The following is a 25725-nucleotide window of genomic DNA, read 5'->3' as shown; positions in this document are numbered from 1 at the left end:
GGAGAAAGCTCTCTGACTTTTATGTCTCTGGATATATGATACATTATTTTGATGTTTTACATCAGAATTTTTTTTAATCTAGAAATTTGAAGTTTCGTTTTGATTTTGTCTTTCCAAAGCTGAGAGGAAGTTAATTCTGAAAATGCTCACTTTTATGTTCAAGGAATTACCACATAAAGTGTCATAGTGTGAATTTGTAAGCCTTTTTCTTTAAAGACAAGTTTGAGTTTGATGATTTTGTTTAGCTTAGTTCCTCTCTCTTTAATGTGTGTTGATGCACTAATGCCTAGGTATAACATTCTTACACTGATGGTGAATCTTTTAGAGCTTTCAATGGTAACAGATAGCCTGCTGTGGCACACATGCCCTAGGTTCCCCACTACTGAGTAGAGTGTGTTGATCTCCTTTTCAGTTAACCTACCCCTTATGTGTTATCATTGTCTCTAGTGGAGGGGAGGAGTTGTCTTTTTCCCTTTGCTTTGTTTATATCTCCTGTAGTAGATAGTGGTTCAGTTTAGACTTGTCACAGCAAATAGGTGTTCTCTTATCTCCCTCAATTTATTTTCCCCTTATTTGCAAGCTGCTGTAGTTCTTTTATAATCTGATTCCCAGGAGATCTAAGTCAATTGCCCTAGTAGTGTTACATTTTTTCTTAAGCATTTTATTGTTTTCATCTGACAGGCTTACCTTCAGCAGACTCAAGAACTGGTTTTACTTGAAACCATAATGCTACAAACACTAGGTATGTACTTACATCAGTTATTTTGTGTTCTTCGATGCAATATTCTAAATATTTAAGATTTCTAGAATAATTTTATTTTTGAAGAAAGTTATTTTCAGACAGGTTTTGGGGCTAGAATAATATTGTCCAGTTATAAGGAAACCATTTTTCTAAACTTTTAATTTCATTTAGAATAATTTACTTAAATGGTAAACAGCCTCATATGATTTCTTTGGTTTTTGGATTGTTGAAGCACTATGCTAGACTTACACTGGAGAATACTTTATGACAGTCCTTGCTCTCAGAGGTAATAGTATTTAATGAATAAATCACATCTTTTTTAATGTGAAATAATAATTACTTAAATGATCATCATATTCTAAAAAGTTTTCTTTGTATGCAAGGTTTATTTAATCTTTCACTGTGCTAGTGAAGAAATTGAGACCTAAGATGGTTATGACTTTTTGAAAACAGTGTTCTACTTATGGAAAACCGTAGTAGGGTATGGTAGAATAAATACGTGCTTTCAAAGGGATCTAATTTTAAATCTATAGGCCCTTGACTTCTCTAAACTTGAGCAACATTTCTTTACTTCTGCTTTATATCACAAAGATAGATTCTTATTATAAAAGTAGCTTGTTTGAAATGTATATAATAAAAAAAATACAAGGGTGAGACTTATTTGGCATGTTGTCATTTTATACAAAATAATATGAATTTATGGTAAGTTATCAACATTACATATTTTGAATGAAAAATATAAATTGTATTATCATAAAATACTATAAAGTTATGTTTTGGTGTTTTGTTTTTGAGACAGGGTCTTGCTATGTTGCCTGGGCTGGCTTGAACTTCTGACCCTCCTGCCTCAGCATTCCAGAGTGTCAGGATTACAGGCGTGTACCACCATCCCTGGCTTATAAAGTTGTTTTTATTATATGAAGACATTATGTAGAGGCTGAAGGTATAGCTTAATAGTAGAATGCTCACATAGCATGTGCAAGACCCTAGGTTAGATTTCCAGCACTACTACTACTAATAGTAATAATAAATAATATGAAATCATTTTGTAGCCAGGCAAGATGATGCATGCCTGTAAATCCAGGTACTTGAGAAGCTGAGGGTGGAGAATCAGAAGTTTGAGGTCAGCCTGGGTACCTTAATAGTCCCTTTCTTAAAAAGGGGTGGGAGAGGATATAGCTCAGTGCTCTCTGGATTCGATACTCAGAACGGGGAAGGAGTCATTGCATATATATTGCTTATAACACATTCTGAAACATAGAGAATGAATAACATTATTTTAAAGGAACATTAAAACTGTAGAAGATATACCTCTGTGGTTTTATTTAAAGTATTTTACATGTATAATTGCAGAGGAAATAAAAATTTTACAGCAACTTTATAAATCCAGATTATGAATTTACTTTTATTACTGCTTCTAAAGGCACTAAATGTTACAACCCCTTTTAATAAGAGCAAAAATCCTGACATAACTAAGGATTGAACATTGAAAGCTTTTCACCATTTTATCTTTGGTTTAAGAGGCATTGATTTAAAGAACTGTGAGCCCTACATAGTTCACTTGCCATATGATTTTTAGTACAGTATTATTTTTAGTACAGTATTAAGTTATACACTGTTTGAAACCTTTTGATCTAACACAGTAAAAAACTAAAAGGACTATTATTTAAAAGTAACTTCTACCACTGTTGTCCAACAGCTAAGTTTATAAAAATGTTTTTTTCAAATCTTCTGCAACAAAAGATTTGAAATATTAGGAAAGATAACACTTAGTTGAATTTTCTGTATAAACTATTGGACCAGTTTAATATGTAATTGTTATTTGCTGTGATTTTAATTTGTTTTTAACTTGAGGATAATTCCAAATTAATTATTCAGAATTGTGAATAAAATTACCCTTGTCATTAACTGTTTTCCTACTTGAGACATTGTAGTTCTCATTTTTAGAGGTATAGTAAACAATATTACACCTCCAAAAGTGATGGAGAAGCTTTAATTTTGTCTTTGGATTTATTTTAATAATGAATATATTACAGATTTATGATTGTGTGGTAAATGGTATTTCTCTGGTAGGTATTGTAGTGGTAAGTGGTTGGGGGGAAAATGCTTATCATTTCAGGTTTTGAGATCACCATTGAACACCCACACACAGATGTGGTGAAGTGCACCCAGTTAGTAAGAGGTAAGTCATCTTGGAAATTTTTAAAATAAATACTAATGCTTTTATCATTTATAAATGGTTTGGATGCTATTTTGTTCTTTAGTCTGTTGTTGGGTTTTATTAAAATGAGGTAAATTTATTTTGAAGCATTATTTTTTAGTGTTCTGCATCAGACTATACATCTTCTGTTCCTAAGGAAGCATTCGTTTCCTTTAAACTTAGATGAGAATCTCGGTTCCCTGAAAAATTGGAGGACTTCCAAGTAATAGGAATCCTCCCTCATTGGACTACTCCATTCCCATTCCAGTTAATATTTAGAATGTAAGCCATCAGTATACTGGTGTAACTAGTAATGTTCATTTCTGATTTATAACAAACTTCCATTAGCTTCTTGAAAAATGATAAGTTGAATTTTGAAGCCAACCTCTTTCAGATAAAAATTGCCTTTATTAGTAGATCTGTCATCTTTGGAAATGGTTTTCCATATTCATTTAAACAAAATTGATTTACTACAATTTTTAAAGTTCTTTAGCACTTCTAAAAATGGTTTCCTTTTCATGTAAATGTAGAAATAACTAAATCAATACATTTTGTGATAAATAGGAATATGAAGTTTTTGTATATTTGCTTTACTGCGTGTAAAGCATGATGGATCTTTCTACTCATATTAATGAATTCTATGTATCTGTTGTTGTAGTCCTAGAAATACTTTTTACACCATTGCATGTCTGCTTCTTCTACTTTCCTGTTGCCCATTTGAAGTGTTAGGTACTCATAGCAACCTCTTGTGGACCTTTAGTGGACCTTTTTCTCTTCCATTTTGAATAAATTTTGCAGTTTCATTGTTTTGCCACCAGCCTTTTAGGTTTATTCTAAGCAAAATGGGTCAGACTTTTGAAGACCTTATTTTCTTTTTAGTGTTTATCTAAATATTCTCACATTTTATTCATCCTAAATTGAATTCATTTTATACCTACGTGTAGTGTTTTATGTTCATCACTGCATTTTTTTTTTTTAAGCCTGTAGTTGGTAACCACAATTTTCTTGTTAAAGAATAGATTTCTAGGACTGGGGATTTAGCTCAGTGGCACTGCGCCTGCCTCACAAGCACAAAGTCCTGAGTTTGCTCCCCGGTACCGGGAAGAAAAAAAAAAAATAGATTTCTAAAAATCTCATTTGCATTTTTTTATCATAGTAGCACACATTACAACTAGATCACTTTGCACACTAGAATGTATTTAATTATGGTTTCTGTTATTATATAAATATATTTTATAGCACATTCTCACCCCCAGTGTTACAATATAAATACAGAATTGTATAACTAGTTATAAATGATGAATTAAGAAAAAAATTATAGCTTTGTTTTCCTGAAAATTTCAAAGGGAAAGCTAAGTTTTGTAAGAAAAATAGAGAACTATATAATTTGCTCTAAGTTGAGAACTTAATGAAAAAAGATATTAGATGAAGGAAGATAATGTATGCTTTTAAAAATCACGTATTCACTCAGTAAGAAATAAGACTAGATTTTTTTAAATTATACACAAAAACTGCAGATTTGATACATCATACAAAGGAAAGCATTTAAATCGATTTTGTTATTACTAATGTTTAAAATGTGACATGCTTAAATTTGAGTGCAAACCATATATGTTTAATTTCATTTTGTCTGACTAACATTTCAAGTAATTATAGTTAATCTCTCACTCCATTTAAAAAAAATTCTTTCATGTTTGCTGTGTTTTTCTTTGCTCTGTTACCACTTTCAACTAACAAAAGAACATTTCCTTTCCATTCTTAACAGTGACTATAGATTATTGAATTTAGATACATTCCTAGGTGAAAACTGCCATAGCAATTTAAAATGATTTTTCCTTTTCTATATGTTTTGATTACTTTGGGGGAGGGGTAAATAAATTTAACTTCTGTAAAGCCCCCCCCATGAGAAAGTTAATATTATGCTACTTTGGTACAAAATTGGCTATTGTCATTTTCCAGGGACCTTTCACTTCTGTGATTTCTCCTTCCCTCCCCACCAGGAAAGAATGCCATACTTAAGTCACACTGCCTCCAAGACATCTGATGCTTTGACACTCTTCCTTAGCACAACTCTGCCAAACCCAAATCCCTTTTGTAAAACCCTTATGTTGATGATCCACATGGGGCAGCAGGGATTACAGGTGCCATGAATAAAGGGGGGATTTGAGCCCTGTTAGAGAGGGCTGGTGTTGAGATGAACTAATCCTAGTAGAGCAGTGGTTTTGAATATAATTGGGAATAAAAATGAAATTATAGCAAGGATATTCTTTTTGAAAAAGATAATACCAAGCACAAAAAGGGGAGGGGAAACTATTTTCAGTACCTTAAAAGGCCAGTTAAAAATTGCTTTTTTGTTGGGGACCAGTGTTGAAGCATCCTGACTCACCCTTGAAGACTCATATCTTTTCTAAATGTTATCTTTAATTGAATTCTGTAAATTTTCTTTTAAAATGATACAGTGGAGCTTCTTATATCTATAGTCTTATGATGTTTCTAGGTTGTTTATTCTTTTGATGGCTAATAGCATGATAGACTGAGCAGTTTGTGCTTTCTTGAATTTGGGAGGGTGGGTGCTTGTTTTGTTTTGTTTTATTTTGATGAAATTATTTATGCCAACTAAAATATGACTGAGGATTAAGTCTGGCAGGCAACTCTGTATTTTGTATTAGACTTCAAAAATCTTTTCTTCTTCTTCTTCTTTTTTTTTTAAATCCAGGAGAATGCTTTATTTCAACTTTTAGCTGACTAGATGCTTAACTTAGTAACAAGTTTAGCCCTTGTAACTGGCTAGCTAAAAGCAAATCGGCTTGTTTCTCAGATCTTTGGGGGATAGCAAGAAACATTTGAGTGAATGTTGTTGAAGATTTTCAGTAGTATAGAAAATGATGGCGCTCTTGTGATATTTGTAAGTAGTAAGTAAAATTTACTTTTTGTGTACAAATCTTTGAAGTTTTGTTGTGTTGAGAACTTTTTGATGGTAGCATGTTAATGCTGATAGTTTTGTCTTTTTTTTTTTTTTTTTTCCTTTTCTTTTCTTACAGCAAGCAAGGATTTGGCACAGACATCCTATTTCATGGCTACCAACAGGTTGTTATCCTGACCCTCTTTGTTGCACTGTTGTAGCACACTATAGCTTCCTTTAATGCAGGGCCCCCTCAATGTGTCTCTTACCCTTGTTGCAACAGGAGACTGGACCAACTACTGTGGTGGTACCTTCCTGTTTGCTTTGCGGTGTATTGTACAAGGGACTTTGGGCACAGAGGGGTTAAATGCACAATGTGAAGTGTAGTGGTGCTTTCTGATGACATATTCTCGATTTGTGAGTGCATAAGTCTAAAATTGGTAGCCTGAATAGCAGCTAAAGATTACAAAGAGCTAAACTTAACGTAGAAACTCGAGCAACTTGGTAAGTATAAAGCTATTTCTAGTTTACAATTATAGTTAAATGACAGTTTTTTTTTAAATTTCACATTGATCCAATCTAAATAGTCACTGAAGTTTTTTAATAAATAAATTTATATAACTTGGGGGGTTCCAGTTAATACAAACCAACTAGAATTAGTCAAGTCTTTCAGTGCCTGCGTTTGCATAAATACAATTTTTAGTTCTATAAAAAACTTCCTTTTCAGCTTATATAAAGCAAAAAATGATACCTATTTGTGGATGATCAGTAAACATTTATCAATTCTGAAACTAAACTGGGAGGGTGACTTTAAGGAACTTTTAATATCTAATATATAATTCTGTTCTAGGTTGATATGAAAGATTTGAATTTGTTTTTTAAGTGAGCTATTGGGAAAAGGAACCAGACCATCCTTGTGTGGTCCTTAATTTCTTGTGACACTGATAAGTTTTATTTAAAATTTTGGATTGGCAGGTGCCAGTATATTTTTCTGAGATATATGTTGTTGGACTTTAACATCTACCCTAGAAATTCTAAGGGGGGAAGGATTTAAATTTAAAACTTTGGTTAGAAAGGCTAGCCCTTCTCTTATGTTTTAACTGCCCAATATTTAGTATATAGTTGGAGGAGAATGTTAGTATTTTTGTAGTAGTTAGCAATAATGGGCCATGAAATTGTTTTTGAAAAGGTAAGTTCCCTTTGGGGCTTTGTTGAAAAGAACACAGAAATTTACATAGATAAGAAATGTTTTCTTTGATTTACTAAAGAATTATGTCTAAGCCACATCAAATGGTTATAATCCTTGATTATGATGTGACATTGAAATTACTTTGTTAGACAAATAGTCTTTTTTAATTACATTTTTGACAAGACATTACAAAAAAAATAGAAGTACCCAAAAAAGTTTAAAATTCTATTTGTGACTAGTAATTATTGCAAGTATACTATCTTTCCCTCTTTTTATAAAATACTCTAAATTTAGGTATAAAAACAAATTTCTTAAATGCTCTTATATTAGTGATAGTAGGGTATTAATATACCATGAGGGTGAGGGATTGCATTTTATAATCTACATAGGCTTTTTTCATATTAGAATTTTTGTTGCTGTAAGTTTTTAATTTAATAAGATTAAGAAAACCTAAAATTTTATTTTTTTCTTTAAAATTACTGATAAATGTTTTTCTTTGTTTTACATATTTGAATTTCTATGGCCCTCCATTTTCAAACCTGCTCTACAACAGTCTGCATCTTACGACCTTCTGTCTGCAGTACAAACCAACAGTGATAGCTTGTGTGTGCATTCATTTGGCTTGCAAATGGTCCAATTGGGAGATTCCTGTGTCAACTGATGGAAAGCATTGGTGGGAATATGTAGATCCTACAGTTACTCTAGAATTACTAGATGGTAAGTAGAAAAATTGTTTTTTACATTAGAATTTTTTTAACTTTTCATTATGGAAAAATTTCCTTCTGTATGGGCTATTAATAATTGCATTTCAAAAGATAAGGTCTCTCTAAGGTCTCTAAAAAAATGAGTATATTCCATGTCTAGAATTTTTTCTTTATAATTGATTTTTTTTTCTTGATACTCGGGATCAAACTCAGGATCTTGGTGATTGCAAGGCAGGCGCAGCACCTCTGAGCTAAATCCCTGGCCCTGTATAGAATTTAAAGGTGTAATTACATGATCAGGTACATAGAATGAAAATAAGACTCATTACCCTAATGAAAAAACAAACAACTGAATATATTTACTACAAATGTATATACAAGGTCCACCTCCCAAAAAGTGTATATGCTTCAAGCAAAGAAAAACTTGTAACATCATGAGGTTCATATAAGTTACCGTTAGCCTCTCCAGTAACAAGAGGTGCTTCAAGTGGTAGCCATTAGATTCCAGACATTAGTACGGCAAACTGCTGCTTGGGTAACCTTGGTCATTGAAATTGCTACACATGCATTCTCAACTTCTTCTCTAAGGACCAGCGGTATAGTGGGTTTTCTGTTATATATAACGGCCCCTAGGGTCCCCCATATTAAGGTAACACCATCTGTTGAAAAAACATCATACTATTTTTCTTTTTTTTGTTGTTTTTTTTTTGAGACAGGGTCTCACTATTGTAGTTCAGGCTGGCCTTGAACCCATTATGGAGCTGAGACTGGCCTGGAACTCAGTGATTCTCCTGTCTCAGCCTCCCAAGTGCTGAGATAACAGGCATGCACCATCATGCCCAGCCCATACTATTTTTCTTTTCCTGAAGTATATGTGCTTTTTTTTTAAGGGGAAGAGTTTATTTAGTTCACAGTTTGAGAGATTTCAGTCCATAGTCGCCTGGCTCCAAGGCAGTGGCACATGGCAGAGGAGCAACAGTTCATGGTAGCATAAGATGGTAGCAAAGCAACCAGGGCATCTTTTCAAAGAAGAATGATTTTAAATGCTGTAGGTTAGGGCTGGGGATTTAGCTCGGTGGTTTCGCCGCATGCCGTGCAAGCTCAAGGACCCGAGTTCGATCCCCGGTACCAAAAAAATAATAAAATAAATAAATGCTGTGGGTTAATAGGACAAGAATACCTGTTTATAGCATATATAATTTTCAGATGTGTAAATTTAGTCTCAGAGCTCAGTGGTAGAGCACAAGTTTACATATGCAAGGCCCTGGGTTCAATCACCAGCACTGCAAAAAAAAAAGGTTGCTGTAAACTCAGAAATTGAGTGTTAACTGTAGATGATACTAAAGAGTAAGCTAAAGAGATTTTTCTAGGTAACCATTCTTGCTTTTTAGTGCCCTTGTTGGTTTGCATTATTAAACATTAATGGACAAGGGCAAATTGAGATACAAATTCTGTCAATTGTGTGAACCTGAAATTTGCAAAGCTCCCAAATCTGATAAGGAAAGAATTTATCTGATGGAGAAATGAGAAAGTGTTCAGAGATGGGAGATTCTAGGACATTTTAACCAAGTAATAAGATTTCAGAAAGGAAATTAGACTGCTTTTTGTTTGCAGATAATTTTGGTTTGCAGACAGAAGCAGTTGGCAAAATTCTCTTTTTGTTAGCAAACTGCATCAGACACATACATGCCCATAGCCATCTTTCCTACACAAACACAAACATGGCCATCTTTTCCAAAATTGTAGAATAAATTAAGATTTTGAACTGAGGTACCACTGTGTGTATTACTTCTTACCTAATTGATAAGAACTGCACTTAGCAAATTTTCACTTTATTCTTTTTTGTGCTTTTTCCAGTTCTCTTTAGAAATTGAGGCTGATGGGAAAACAGGATTGACATTTGTTACTATTGGAGACAGGTGTTACATAAAGTGGGAAAGATGCTGCTTTAGAGTTGGTAGGCCATAAGATCTCTGTTTCAACTGCATAACTTTACTGTTGTAGCTGGGAAACAACTATAAGTAATAGGTTAATGAATAGATATGGCTGTATTCCAATAAAACTTCATTTACAGAAACAGACAACAGACCATATTTGGCTAACTGGCCATATGTAGTTTGCCTAATCCTGTTATAGAATAGCTTCTTTGTTAGATCCCTTTCATTTTTTTCCTCCTCAATTTCTCCCAAAGTATGTATTTCATATCATAATACTGCCACCCGATTATACTGTTTTCTTAAAATTGTCAGAAGTTTTCTCAGAGTTTATTCAGAGCAAAGAAAATCTTCAGTGAATTGAAATGACATCTCAAACCCACTTGGGCTTTAGTACTCTTTTTATCTGTTCTCTAGCTTGAAAACTAGGTTGTCTATGTACTGTCTTAACTTTAGCAGTCACTGAATTAAGAAGGCATAATTTTTATAAAAATAATTTATGTACATAGTGGGAAATAAGACTCACAAAAAGTAATCTGCTTTTACAAAGTTACTAGGATTTTTTATTTCTATTAGTACTTGTTTGCAGAAAAGTTACTGGAATTTTTGACATAAGAAGAGCCACATGAAATATCTCTCCACTTTGATTCTGAAAAACTGAAGCTCATTGTTGATAGCAGCTTTTGGGGGTTTTGGGGGGGTTTTTTCTTTCTTTTTTTTTTTTTTTTGGTACCAGAGATTGAACTCGCGACCTTGCACTTGTGAAGCAGGCAGGAGAACTACTGAGCTAAATCCCTGGGCCCTAGCTTTTGGTTTTGATCACCAGAAATGTTAAAGTAATTTAAAATTTAAAATATATCTGAAGTTTAGCATGATACATGAAGTGTTCATACTATTGTTATTTATTGAAGTAATTCATTTAATCTCTTCCAGAAACAACATTGGCCTAGATTTATAAGGTTTTTTAGGGAGTGTATGTGTTCTCTTTTTTTTTAATGATTAATAAACCCTTGCATATGTTTGTTTTTTTGTTTTGATACATAATAGAAAAGAGTATATGGTTTGTTTTATGTCTTGGTTTGGCTTGGGGTTTTTTGTTTATTTTGGGGGGGTTGGTTTTTGGGGTTTTTTGGTGGTGGTGTTTGTTTCGCTTTGTTTTTAAGCAGTGCCTGGAGTATCTGTCACATTCTGCGTAAACACTACCACTGAACTACACTCATGCTTTTGTGTTTTGTGTTTAAATTTTTCTATATATTAGCTTTGTAGGGGAAAGGCCTCTATTTTTAAACATCTGTGGTCTTTGTGTATGTTGCTAATTTACAATCACAGATTGTCAAATTATTTATTCCTCTACTACATAAAATGTAATGGAGTAGGAAAAACAAAGCTTGCATTTTGTATCTGCTATGTGCCAGGTTCTGAACTAGAAACTATATGCTTTTAATGTTTGACAACCAAGCTGTTAAGAAATTGAGTCAAAACAATTTCATGTTAATGTTGGACCCCAAGTTCAAGGAGAAAAGTGACCCTTTTTTTCAAATGACAAAGTAGAGGTCCAGGCATTGGATCTTATTTTGTTCAGACTTGATCATGAGACTGTCAGGAAACATTTGTGAAATTGCCAAGTAAGTTGGATCTTGAAAATTAATAGATTTTGGTTCATGGGTCAATTAACATCATACCCTTTCACAAGCTAGTTTTGGATATCACCATCCTTATAAACATAGTGCTATAGGATTTTTGTATGCTGTGTGCTTTTTGGGGAACATTTGTCAGTCTTAGCATTTTCCTAGAATAGTTAGCAGAAAAGGTTAGTGTTTGTATTAAAAATATTAAGTGAATCTGTAGTCTCTATTCAGATAAGTTCACTCTCAGTATTGAGTTGACTTGGCATTATTTATATAATGGGTATTCTGATTCATTTAACTAACATTTGTCTTGAGCATAGCCAGTATTTATTAGTGATGATGGTACATTAGGATATAAAAGAATAATTTATCATTGCTATACCACTTTGGAAAAGTGGGTCATCTTACTGTAATCCTAAACCTAAGAAAACTGATTAAATTATGGCAAGGATAATCTGCTAATAGTGTTGTATTCTAGAAAATATGAGTATAGGTGGAGGAAAGTTTTTTCTTTTTTTTTTAGCATTTAACTTTGAAATAACTTTAAACTTGAAAGAGTTCCTCTGTATCCCTCACTCAGATTTTCCTAGTGTTAACATGTTATATAGCAGTATATGATTATCAAAGCCAGGAAATTAACATTTTATTATAATGAAACTACAGGATCCAGGCATGGTGGTGCATGTCTGTAAGCCCAGCACTTCGGAGGCTAAGGCAGGAGGATTGCCACAATTTCAAACCCAGCCTGAACTACATAGCGAAAGACCCTGTCTCAAAATAACAATAATAATGATTATGATAATGATGAAACCACAGGTTATCTGAATTTCTCCATTTTTCCCTATTCCAGGATCCCATATTCCATTTAGTTGGCACGTCCCTTTTATCTGCAGTCTGTTAAGTTCTTCAGTCTTTCCTTGTGTTTGATGACCTTGACATTTTGAAGAATAATGGTCACTATTACAGAGCATTTCTCATTTGAAGCTTCTCAAATGTTTTCTCATAACTAGATTGAGCTTGGAGTTTTGGGTGATAAGAATACTGCAGAAGTAGGTTATTCCCTGCTTAGTGCATAATAGAAAAGAGTACATTGTGTTGATATATTTTACCGCTAGTGATGATCACTTGATTAAGGTGGTATATTGCTGAGCTTCTCCACTATAGAGTTACATTTTTCTCTTTGTAATTCATAAATATGTTGGGGAAGATAGATTGAGATTATTTTTAAAATCCTTTGTATTCTTTTGCATACCAACTTTTAAAGAATCCATTGGGTGGTTCTTTCCTACAACAAATATTATTATATTTTTTTGCCTAATGGAGATTTTTTTTTTAGTGGAGGAGATGGATATTTTTATAGATGGATTTTTCATAGATTCTAAGTATGCAAGTAAAATCAGAAGGGGAAGTGTTATTTTTTTTGCCTTTAAAATATTTTATTATTGCTCCAAGTATCTCAAGACATTTTAAATGAGGGGGGAAAAAAATCTTTGTTAGAGCAACATTCTCTGCTTATTTAGATCCCATCCCTGTCTGGGGACATAGTGAGGTGAGGTGTGTCAGTGGGTCATATCAGTCTGGAAGGTTCCTGTCATTAATGCAGTTTCGCCATCTCCAAGAAAAAGGCAGCAAATAATTTGGACCCCTTTATGTAGTTCCACCTGTTGATCTTCTCATTCTGAGAGTGCTCTCCATCATCGACAGCCCCCAGTGGAAGCATCGTCACACTCTTGGATAATGTCTTGGAATAGTTTGGCAATAGGAATGCTTGATCCATCTTGGATCATATCAGGTTCTGTTCCAAACACTGTTCTGATGGCTCTTTTTGCTGCAAGGTACTGAGTATCATTAATATTTGCAGTTTGGTTGGAACTATTTCTTTTGGAGAATACATCTTCAAGATGCTGCTTCACCTGTTTTTCCACCATAGACACATTCATGTGAGGGACTAGACGGATTAAAAATTTCCCTGTAACCCAGCCAGGTATGACTGTTTTAGTTCCAGGTTTATCAAATGCACCCTCAATCCCTTGAATAGAAAGAGATGGGTACCTCCATAGTTGCATTAGAATTTCCTCCTTTGTATCAAACAGAAATTTCTCAACTTGACTGCTATTCCAATATTGCTCGAGGTCCAGATCAATGGCTTCATACATTTCTTTTTCCTCCTCTGTGAGAGGAGCCACTTGGTCATAGATTCCAGGTATCAGGATGTGTGACCCAATGAATCCACTAGGCTACCAAGAAGAGCAACCAAGTCAGCCATTGGTTCATTAAGGATACCACCAAAACTTACGGAATGAAAATCTTGATCTCTGCATTTCATCTCCACCAGGAAGTAGCTGTTTCCTCGGGTTCCATAAGTGAGTGCAGGTTTCCTCTTGCTAAGCCATAGATAGATATCTGAGATCACAATGTAGTCCACGCTGGAGAAGAACCGGTCCTTTTCTTTTCTGATAAGTTCCTCCAAAGCAATAGAACCAGCTTCTTCCATCCTTTCCAGAATGAACTTGATATTCACTGGGAGATCCAGAACCTCTGCAGTAAGTCCTAGTTCACTGTGAGCCACGGCAGTACACAGCAAATTACAGGAAAGGTAGAAAAATGAGACTGAGAAGAAGCTGAGCTTTGGGTCTGATCAGTACTGCTCAAAGGGAAGTGTTCTTTAAATAAAGGACCCAGCAGGCTGGGGATTTAGCTCAGTGGTGCCGCAAGTGCAAGGTCCTGAGTTTAATGCCTGGTACCAAAAAAAATAAATAAGTAAATAATTTTTAAAAAGACCCAGCTTTGGGCCGGAGATTTAGGCTCAGTGGTTTCGCCTCCTGCTGCGCAAGCGCAAGGACCCGAGTTCAATCCCTGGTACCAAAAATAAAAAATAAAGACCCAGCTTTGGGCTAGTGTTGCTCATTGGCACAGTGCATGCTTAGCACACACAAGACCCTGGATTACACAAATAGTCTGCTTCTGCATATGCTAAAGATTGAACAAAGGTTAATAATATAGTAGCACTTCAATACACAAACTTAATTCTTTCCATGATTATGGTTGCAGAATTCATTCCATGATTCCAGTTGCAACCGAATTTATAGAATAAATTTTGCGACCAGAATGTGGAAAAGAATTAAGTTCGTGAACGAAGGTACCACTATAATAGAGATGAGCTCATAGGGTTCCTTTCTAATATTGCCCACTTGCGAGAAATTTAAATCCTAAAGATACCTTCTAAGTTTTAAATTTAAATTTTATTTTTAGAGCTAACACATGAGTTTCTACAAATATTGGAGAAAACGCCTAGTAGGTTGAAGAGGATTCGAAACTGGAGGGTAAGAGTATTGGCAGGATTTAATAGAATCAGTTTGTCACTTACCTAACAGTTATATAGCTCATTTGAAATTGTGTGGTTAATAATTTTCACTATTCCTAAAAGCAGTATTCTATAAGCTCCATGTGTTCACAGTTTATTTAACTACTGTGTCCAGTAGAATTTCTAAGTGTATTATCCATTTTATTTTTAAATCTCACAGTTATTGTGGTGGAAATAATTATCTTTGTTTTACAAATGGGGAAGTTGTATCCTAGACAAATTAAATTACTATCTCAAATGCTGGGCTAGGATCTAATTTGTATCTGATTCTAAAACCAGTGCTTTCAAAGCCTTCTGTTACACCTCAAAATTAAGACATTTATTTGCTGGCAGCATAAAACCTTGAGCCCTGGGTGATTTTATTTCCATATATTTAAAATAGACTATTTACAAGCAAAAATCTCACATTAAATCCCTGTGCTTTCACTGCTTCTTTTGTGTGTTTTATTTACATAGGCTGATCAGCCGGTTAAGAAACCAAAAGTAGACGGACAAGTAACAAAGGCACCACTTCTTGGTTCATCTTTGGTTCAGAATTCCATTTTAGTAGATAGTGTCACTGGTGTACCAACAAACCCAAGTTTTCAGAAACCATCTACTTCTGCATTCCCTGCACCAGTACCTCTAAATTCAGGAAATATTTCTGTTCAGGACAGCCATACAACTGACAATTTGTCAATGCTAGCCACAGGAATGCCAGGTACCTCATATGGTTTGTCATCACACCAAGAATGGCCTCAGCATCAAGAATCAGCAAGGACAGAACCAATATATTCACAGAAACAGGAGACGTCTTTGTCTGGCACCCAGTACAACATCAACTTCCAACAGGGACCTTCTATATCACTCCATTCAGGATTACATCACAGACCTGACAAAATTTCTGATCATTCTTCTGTTAAGCAAGAATATACTCATAAAGCAGGGAGCAGTAAACACCATGGGCCAATTTCTGCTACTCCTGGAGTTATTCCTCAGAAAATGTCTTTAGATAAATACAGAGAAAAACGTAAGCTAGAAACTCTGGATGTCGATGTAAGGGATCATTATATAGCTGCCCAGGTAGAACAGCAACACAAACACACGCAGTCACAGGCAACAAGCAGCAGTTCTGTAACTTCTCCCATTAAAATGAAAATTCCCATCACAAATACTGAAAAACCTGAAAAGTACATGGCAGAAAAAAAGGAAAAGAGTGGATCACTGAAATTACGAATTCCATTACCACCCACTGATAAAGGCACCAGTAAAGAAGAGCTGAAGATGAAGATAAAAGTTTCATCCTCAGAAAGACACAGCTCTTCTGATGAAGGCAGTGGGAAGAGCAAGCATTCGAGCCCACATATTAGCAGAGACCATAAGGAAAAGCACAAGGAGCACCCTGCAAACCGCCACCACACCAGCAGTCACAAGCATCCCCATTTGCACAGTGGTGGCAGCAGCAGTGGCAGTAAACACAATGCTGATGGAATACCACCCACTGTTTTGAGGAGTCCAGTTGGCCTGAGCAGTGATGGCATTTCCTCTAGTTCCAGTTCTTCAAGGAAGAAGCTGCATATCAATGATGCTTCTCACAACCATCACTCCAAAATGAGCAAAAGTTCCAAAAGTTCAGGTAGTTCATCTAGTTCTTCCTCCTCTGTTAAGCAGTATATATCCTCTCACAACTCTGTTTTTAACCATCCCTTACCCCCTCCTCCCCCTATCACATACCAGGTGGGCTACGGACATCTCAGCACCCTCGTGAAACTGGACAAGAAGCCAGTGGAGACCAACGGACCTGATGCCAATCACGAGTACAGTACAAACAGCCAGCATATGGACTACAAAGACACATTCGACATGCTGGACTCGCTGTTAAGTGCCCAAGGAATGAATATGTAATCATTTGTTTAGGTCAATTTTTCCTTTACTTTTTTAATTTAAAAATTGTTAGAATGGAAAACTTCCTCCTGATCTAGCAGTGGTAACACTTGCTGTTTCTGCCACTGCTTCAATATTTGTAAGTGCTGCTTTATTCTTCATTCTGAAAAGAAGAGATTATAGTAAACAAGTCTTTATCTCCACATATGATAGTGTTATAAATACTGTAAAAGCATGGAAGGTGCAAAACTCATTATTTCTACAATTGCAGCTAAGAACATTAGGATGAATGCCTGGCTGCTTCTAGGAATATAAGATGCCTCAAGCATTATTTATAATTTGAATACTGTAGTTATTTTTTGTTGTTGCTTGGCTTTTGAATGAGTGAAAATTGTTTTCTTTTGTGTATTTATACTTGTATGTATGATTTGCATGTTTCAATGATAAAGGGATAAAACAGTATACTGACAACTGTTTACAAGAAAGTGGAGGAAAATGTACATACATTTTTGTATGTTTAGATATTACCATAAATACTCAGGATTGGAGCTGCTTGTAAGTATAACAATGTACAGAATAACTTTATTTTCTCTTGTCAGAGTCCAACACTAATCTGAAACAAAGGTGGCACTTTTTCATGTTAACCTTAAACTCTAGGCCTTACTGGAAGCCGCTGAAGAGAGGGACACTTCACTACCAGATGGGTATGCAGTGCCACAGGTGGTCCTTTACACTGTGAGGCACTCAGTTTTTGCCTTCAGAGGTCCTGACCAGATTGGCTGCTGAAATGGCCCCTAATTCTCTGAAGGCTTGAAGAAGAAAAAAATAAAGTTTACATACTCTTGATGTGAAGTGCATTTAAATGTCTGTTGGCTTATTACAATATAAAACAGCTGTTAATAATTATATAGATTACTGTGATTTGAAAACTAAATTCACAAAAACTTACATAGTGAAGAATTAGTAAGTTTTTCCTTGAACTTTAACACTACGTATTTTAACAATAAACAGGGATCACTTTTCCTTTAGCATTCAGAACGACACCATATTCTTAAATACTCTCCTCCCCTGAAGCGTGTTTGTGTGTGATGTCATATTTCTTTTTCAGGTAAATGCAGTCTTCCTTATAAAAATGAAATTAAACCTATGCTCTCTTAATTCTTTTATATTCTAACAATAAATAAAAAGAAAAGATTACTGACTGTGCACTGTACCTGTATTTATAGCTTATGGTTGCTATCAGAAAGCTCTGTAGAAAAACAAAGATCAGCCTCCAGGCAAACCACTAGTGGAGGTTTTACATTTGTTTGCACATCTCAGTATACTCCTGTTAAGGTAAAGTTTGCACAGTCATCTGACTCCTGATTGAATGATAGACTTTAACTTGTATAAGTTTTGTTTTAAATACCAGTAGTATGGCTCTTGTCTATTGCTAATCTTGACTTTATTCTGTGGTAAATCTTGGAGCTTTTGAGTATCTTTGAGATTGGTTGAATTCAACTTATGTTGAACTGAAAACTGTCTTAATTTTTCCGCTGTAAAAGAACTATTTTTGTTACAAAGCCACTGATATGTGCACAATTGTAACTTTACTCAAATACTTTGTGGTTGTAAATAATAGAGTTTAATCTGTGCTCTACTTTTATTTAGCAGTTATCTAAGATAACTTTATTATTTCATCAATGTTATTTGAATTTGGGATACTAGGAGCCTCCTTCTAGGGACTTTGCCTAGGTAGCATGTCCTGACATTTGTTCTTGTCTTGCATAACATTAGTAATTTTGTCATTATATGTAACTTTGTTGTTCTGTATGGCATAATATTGTATCCATAAACATGGTAATTTTGATACAGTTATACTTTTACAGTGGTACATGATCCAAGGACTAGTATAGAATTAAGCTGAGGGCAAGATGAGGGAGGGAATGGTTCTGTTCTTGGTGATTTAGATGTGAAACCTCTACAGATCTATCATGTGAAACGACATAGGGTGGTTGTGCTACTGTATAATTGGGGATAATTCCAGGAATTTTAATAAGATTTTGTAAAGAATATCCAGAAAAGTAGTGAACTTATTTTCAGTATGACATAGAAGACAATGTGAATATTTAAGGTCTGTGACTATAGTTAAACTTCACTAAGAATTTGAAGAATTGTTTTGAAATGTGGGAATAAAGGTAATTTTGTTGAATCTTTATTGGTGCTAATGATGGACAGTTAAAAAGATAGCTAGTATATATTGTTATGGTCAGTACTTACTAGTACTTCCAAAATTGAATTTGAAATGCTATGTATTAACTTTTCACTCTGTAAATGTAATTCTTTACAATGACTTTATTTATTAAAGGGCAGTCAGTTGTGATTTTTACAGGATTGTGTGAGCTATTCAAACTCTTTAACCTCTGAACAGGATATTAAGCTTCCAAAACCACAAAGGTGATTAATGCAGAAATCCTTTTAAGTTTCATTGCCATTAAACAAAAACTCTTATAATTCATATTACCATGAGTTTGCTTCAACCATCTTATTTGCATAAAATAATTCATCGGCCTGGTCCCATTAGGCTTTACCAAAGAAAAAGACTCAGATGAATGGACATTACTGTGAGTCTTGTAAGTAGCCATAAATAAACCAAAATAATATCAAATTTAGATATGAAATTCCACATGTGCAAAGTACTGTTAAGGTGATACATTTTTTATGAGATTTTTTTTAAATATTTGAAATATTAAAAAGCATTATCTTTAAACATCTTATAAAAGAGTGATTCATTTTTAAGTTGTCTTTTCCCTAGATTGCAGATTTGTTACCTTTATGCAGAAGCACATTGCAAACAAAGGCTTTACGTCTACCTCTTTCGACTAGTTCTCCAATATTGAGCTGTGCCCCCTAAATATTTGCCTTAGCCACTTGAAAATGTAATTTCAGAACCAAAGCAAAGCAGTTTTCAGCGAAACATTCTCAGAAAGCTACTTCACAAAACAGGTATAATATGTTAGTGGTTAAGTACCTATTAGTGGTTAAGACCTTGCAAAAAGTCATAGCATCCATCCCATGTTTCTCTTTAAAAGCAGCTGAGTTTGTACCTTCATCTTCCCCCTGTGTGTGCAGATTCATTCAGGTTATTCAGTCATTTAAAGAAAACTTCTACCAAGATACATGGTAAGGAATGTCATGGGGTGATGCTTCTGTTGCTGTGTACCGACAGCTCATAATTAGTAGGTTAACTGACCTTGTTGGCCTGTCTATCCTCTGACCTAAAGAAAACAACTACTGTAGTTGGTGTGCTTCAGAGAACCAGTGTTAAGGATTTCTATTACCAATACCTTGCCTTAAAAGGTTTTAAGCACATACTCTTTTTATATTTGAAATTTTAAATTTTTATTCCTTAACCAACCTTAGAAATAAACCACTGCTTATATATGCATGAATATTAAACAATATGCCCACTTGATTGATTAGACATGTTAGGGTTTTTCATATATGAAACAGGATTTATTTTTTAGCATGGTACCACCTGTAAAAGAATACAGTTCTGTTAACTCACCATCCTGTTTTTATTTTTGTTTTTACCATCCCCAGTTTTATCTGAACAAACAGCAGTTTCTCACCTGCCATTGTCCTTACCTTGCTAGGTGATTGTTTAGGATTTTTTGCTGGGAAAAATTGCAAGTTATTGTTATGAAGGACCCTTGCTTTGTTATTTCTCTTGATTGAGCAGTCTTTCTCATGGGAAGCAGTAGATTCACTGACCACAGTTATGCAGATAAAAGGTCAACAAATCCCAGCCTCTGGAGAAACTTGAATTAACCAAATTCAAGCCCATTTATTAGGCAGACTAATTCAAACATTTTTATACTGGAAAAGCAGTATATTTTGTCCCTGTCCAGTTAGAGTAACAAGTTACAATATCAATGTTAATCTGAGAATTCACACCTAAGTTTACATCAGAAATCATTGGGCAATTTGATCAGCTGATAGAGATATAAACTAAGAAGTTTGCTTTTTTTTTTTCAATATGCTGAGGATTGAACACAGCTACTTCCCCAGACCTTTTTTTTAAAGACTGGGATCTTGCCAAGGATCATTGCCCGGGATGGGCACAAACACTTGATCTTCCTGCTTCAGCCTCCCACAGTGCTGGGATAACAGGTGTGTGCCACCATACCTAGCAAAAATTTGCTTATTTTATTAAAAATTTGTCTGAAACATCTGTCTTTACAACCAAGATGATCTTGCCAGTGGAACTGAAATGCTCTTAAGTATTTTAACATGCTTTCATTTATTTCAGTGTCAATTTGGGACCAGCTTGCTTTTTCTTCTGTGACTCCTTTTTCTGTTGCATAACTTGCCATCATCTGTTCTGCCTGCCATATTCTTTCAATGGGTTGGTAACCAAGATATTAAAGGTTGCATGGCTAGGAGCAGTTCTTGTCTTATAAAGGTAACTTAACCTATTTGCTTTGATCCATTAATCTCAAAAGTAAATTCCTGAGGCTAATTTTTATTTCCAAGTATTGAGCAGAAACCTTGTTTAAAAGCCTATGTGTTGCCATTTCTATTTAGTAGTTTAATTTGACTTGCCTATTAAGTACTGAGACCATTCTTAGTGATGAGTACAATTCTATTTTTTAGGATGTGTGTTTTCAAGCAGCTTCATTTGGTTAGAATACCTCACAAATACTGTGTTGTGAACAGTGATTGGAATTCTGTTTTCTAAATGTACTCAGAACCCCCAAGGACAACTGAATGGGATGTTTGCTAATAGAAAATCCAGAACAGGCATATGTGTGTACTACCATGAATTAGTCTGAATTTGAGCTTCTCCTATATAAGAAATTATTAATAAAATTTGTTTATTAACAACATAAATTCAAGCCTCTAACATATCTTGTTAACATGAGTTAGGTGTAACTTATAGTCCCTAGAAAAATGTGGGAAACCTGGTTTCTAATATAATTGACTCTTTATCCTAGTAACACATATCATCAGGGTACAGCTTCTCGGATTAATTGATTCACAAAATTTTTTCCACAATTCTGGTTGAAAAACAAATTGAACGAGAACAAAATCAAATTTCAGTGTCAGCATTGAACCCAACCATTGAATTTGATTCAGTTCTCATGCAGTTTGGCGTGTAACCAGAATCATGGGAAGAATTAAGTTCGTGAACCAAGGCACCACTGTGTATGGTCAAATTCCAATCTTAGCCCTAGTGCTTAATAGAAGATTGACCTTGGATGAATTATTTGATTTTTGTACCTTCATTTCCTTCCCTATAAACTTGCATTACTAGTACATTCCCTTTTAATATCCTTCCTGTCTCCAACCTCCCTCCCCTCCGCACACATTTTCCTGTATCTTCCACTTGAAAGAAAATGAAAGCTAATTGCAATAACTTTAGTAAAAGATGCAAAAGTTATCTCAAAAATGTATTCATTTAAGCCTAGATGTAAATAAATTCTTTAAATCACATTAAGAGATTATGTTGGTAACAACAGTAAGGGCTTTTTCTATAGTACAGTACTGTAGTTTTTGCTGACTGTACTGTACAGTACAGTACTATAATTTTATGTTCTGTTATACATTATAGTACTCCATGTAAGAATTGTGCAAATAAAAGTGAAGTCATCAAGTTGTAGTTTCCTTTGACTATTTCTTTGTTCTGAATATTGTAATGTACATACTATATACAGTTCCTCATTTAGTGACCTAATAATAATCATAGGCCCATAATTCGGTTGTTAAATGGGGGATGTCTAATTCCATTTAATCAAATTTGTCCAAATCCATGTTCCCCTTTTCTCCTGCTGTTTTCAGTATTTTAAAATTTTGTTTTAGCCCTAGTATAAAATCTGCCTGTTCTCTCCCTTAATACCACCTCCCAAAATAGCCTCACTAATGCAGCCTTTTAACATATTGCCATGAAATGAAGACAAGCAGTTTATTTAGGCCTTTCAAACTAACCCCCAAGGTCAGTTTTCTCTAGCCTTTGAAGTTAGTATGAGCTTGTTTTACAGATGAATTCACCCATGGTTTTTCACGGTTTTACAATATTTTTTAAGAGAGCAAGTGGTCCCTGGGCCATGGGTTGGACACACCAATGTTGGTTATCAATAGATAGAAGTGCCCACCTCAGAACTAACTGGCAGAATTATCAGGAAAGCCTTTTAAATCCAAGTTTCTACATTTAAGTAGTTGCTTTAAGCTGAATTAATACTTGTAAATGAAAAGTAACAACTGGGCCGCCTAGCAAATAATAGAGGTTTTGGCTTCTCCTTGAGCAGGTTGATTGCATTACTATCTTCCAGCTGTTCATTATACTACAGAAAGAGGGACTGCTTGCTGCATTGATCTTGTAGGAGGGAATGGATGCAGTCCAAATGTAGAATACTGCACAACTTCCAGTACTCCAGAGTTCACTTTTGTCTCTTGTGCCTCCTAACTCTACCACTGAGAAATGTCCACAGTGTAAGGGCTAAAGGAAGTTAAATTTGAGATACTGCAGACCTACTTTTTAGAACTTTGCTTGAGAGTTAAATTTTCTTTGGTTGAGTTTGGGCCCAAAAGAAAAGGAGTATTTAATGAAGTGAGCTCTTTAGTGTGATGGAAAATGAGGACAGTTGTGTTGGCTATATTCATGGAGGGGAAAGCAATATAACTGATAAAAGAACAGTAGTTCATCACACCGTTAAAGTACTTAGAATCAAAGTGGACTTCTGCCTTTGTGTATCTGTGTGTCTGGTATTTTGCTTTGAGTAAAGCAGTGAGAGAGTACCTGGTTTCCTTAATAGATTGAATCTGAAAAAGCTTTAAAAGTTGTAGAAATGGGGTGGCAATCCCAATTCTGCCTACCATTTAGATGGCTGTCAGAAAATTATCTCTGAACCCTATTTTGAAGATTCTTTTTTTTTTTTTTTTTGGTACCAGGGATCGAACTCGGGACCTTGCACTTGCAAGGTAGGTGGCAGCACCACTGAGCTAAATCCCCAGCCCAGAAGATTCTTTTTAATAGTTCAAAATTGTGTTCAGTATTCTCTAAATAGAAGGGTAGATTTGTTTAACCAACCTCATAGGTCCATTACTGTGATTTGTGTACACAACATGTTTTACTCCCCACACTTTCCCCACAGGGTTTAATAGACGAATATAGTTAATTGCTTCAGAACCCAACAGATTTTTTTTTTTTAGTATCTTAAGTTTCCCTAGTGGGATTTGAATTTATAATCCTCCCTCAGCCTCCCTAAGTGTTGTAATTACAGGCATGTGCCACTGCGCCTAGCTAGATTTTTTTCTTTTGTTTTTCCTTTACAATAAGATTATGTAATTTCAGATCATGTTGATATTCAAGTGAGTAAAATAGGAAATATAGTCATGCCTTTGTATCAGATATTTTTTTAAAACTACAAATGAGAGAAAGAAGTAAAATATTTTTATCTTACCTGGGCTACATTTCATATTCTCAAAAAATTAATTTTGACAAAGCCTGATACTAGTGTTAGAATGCACATACCATCTTGAGGTGATGGCAGCCAATAAAATATAGCTTAAATCAGTAGGTGTCAAATTTAGTGCTAAATCCACAGCAATAAAAACCTTGTCAAAAATAGTCCAACTTAAAAGAGCTTCTAAGAATTCTAACAACTTGCCAGTGTTTCAGAAGTGAAAGTTTACAAAGTGACTTCAAAAATGACCATTCAGTAGTGGTGAAAATCATTTGAAAAGTTTTTATGCTGACTCACTCTCCCATGAGATGTAGTTTTTGTCCTACCAGCCTAAAGGCTTAACTAGTTGTATATGTGTTCATGACCTAACTTACTCTGCAAAGAAGTGAAAGCTGTCAGATTATACTACAAGTAACCTACCTGGGAAGCAGCCAATTTAGGGCACCACCTTAGGTATTCTGACTTATTGAAAGACTTCTGGGGAGCTGGGGGACTGATGATGGAATGCCAAGGCCCTTAGCTCCTGTTAGGCCTTGAGGTTCCTGGAACCCTTAAGGTTAGGACTGCTGCTGAAAAGCACAATCTAGAATCTCTTAATTTACCTTCCCATCTTAATAGTCTTGCAAGAATTAAGTGTATTTACTCACCAGGCAGGATGATACAGGTTCTTTGTATAATTTATTTAAAACTATGACATGAAAACTAAAAAGCCAGAAATTAAAGGAAATATATAAAGCAATAGAGATTATAGTTCCTGGATAACCAAAACAAAACACTGGAATGGGTTCTCATTTAAAATATTCCTCTCATACAGGTAATACTCAAGCTTGAGAATGCTAATATGTAAGATTTTTAGTGACACTGTAGAATCTGGTTAAGAGATTGAATTTCCAGTACGAAAACAAGGGTCTCGACCATCATTCCACACAAGTAAGCAGTAACAGTATCTCTGCAGGCCTGGGAAGAATCTTGTGTGTTCACTGATTTCTCTTCAAGAAGGAGTGCTTCAAAAGCTGGAGAGCAGAAGGTCGCTCATGCTGGTCCCTAGGAAGGGGAAACACATTAGAAGCAGCACCCTGTAAAGTGACTGCCAACAAGATCTACTTAATTCACATACAGACTTTAAAGATATAAGTATTAACTGCTGACAGTCCAAGAAACCTGAGTTGAGTCCAGACTCCAGTTTTTCACTCACCAGTAAAATGAAGACAACAATACCTACTTCATTGGAAAAAATGAATAATGTATATGCAGCATTTCAACACACATAGGTGTTCAAAAACTTGTGATTAAAAACTAGGCCCTACTTTTCAGGCCGGGGATTTAGCTCAGTGGTTTCGCCGCCTGCTGTGCAAGCACAAGGACCTGAGTTCGATCCCCGGTACCAAAAAAAAAAAAAACTAGGCCCTACTTTTCCATGGCACTTCATTCAATTTGGGGTATAATTTACAGTTACAGTTCATACTTTGAGAGTACATTAAGCGCTTAGCATTAGATTTAAGATTTAGAATATTAGAATCCAGACTAGAACCCAGGTGGCACACACCTGTAATCTCTGCACTCGGGAGACTGAGGCAGAAGGATTGCTGTGAGTTCAAGGCCAGCCTGAACTACATAACAAGACTTTGCTTTAAAAAAAAAAAAAAGGCAGAATTGAAGACTGTAAAAAGTAGTTAAGGGGCCGGGGATTTAGCTCAGTGGTTCCGGCACCTGCCTTGCAAGCGCAAGGTCCCAAGTTCGATCCCTGGTACAAA

The 25725-nt window shown here is 35.1% G+C and overlaps 2 protein-coding genes and 1 pseudogene across 8 annotated transcripts in view; 1 reads left to right on the top strand and 2 right to left on the bottom strand.

The window, feature by feature from the left end:
• The window catches only part of Ccnt2 (cyclin T2), a 50419-nt gene extending 28258 nt beyond the window's left edge, over positions 1-22161 (top strand). For 2 of the 7 annotated variants that reach the window (XM_021236908.2, XM_004836104.3), the window contains 7 exons: positions 682-742; positions 2862-2924; positions 5984-6029; positions 7587-7750; positions 14552-14622; positions 15120-16278; positions 16380-22161. In XM_021236908.2, coding sequence (XP_021092567.2) covers positions 682-742; positions 2862-2924; positions 5984-6029; positions 7587-7750; positions 14552-14622; positions 15120-16278; positions 16380-16447 — 1632 coding nt within the window. In that variant the 3' untranslated portion in view covers positions 16448-22161. Of the gene's footprint in view, positions 1-681; positions 5855-5983; positions 6349-7586; positions 7751-14551; positions 14623-15119 lie in introns of those variants that run through there. The other 5 variants (XM_021236902.2, XM_004836103.4, XR_204799.4 and 2 more) reach the window with 4 other exon arrangements.
• On the bottom strand, positions 12582-14336 carry LOC106010130 (beta-Ala-His dipeptidase pseudogene; annotated as a pseudogene).
• The window catches only part of Map3k19 (mitogen-activated protein kinase kinase kinase 19), a 73503-nt gene continuing 68302 nt past the window's right edge, over positions 20525-25725 (bottom strand). Inside the window, exon 14 of the mRNA XM_004836108.3 lies at positions 20525-25015. Coding sequence (XP_004836165.2) covers positions 24949-25015 — 67 coding nt within the window. The 3' untranslated portion in view covers positions 20525-24948. The remainder of the gene's footprint in view (positions 25016-25725) is intronic.

The sequence above is a fragment of the Heterocephalus glaber genome, unplaced genomic scaffold, assembly GCF_053883595.1.
Source record: "Heterocephalus glaber isolate CG9 unplaced genomic scaffold, H.glaber_assembly_v1.0 deba00000347, whole genome shotgun sequence".
Classification (NCBI taxonomy): domain Eukaryota; kingdom Metazoa; phylum Chordata; class Mammalia; order Rodentia; family Bathyergidae; genus Heterocephalus; species Heterocephalus glaber.
This window is presented reverse-complemented; position numbering and strand designations above follow the sequence as displayed.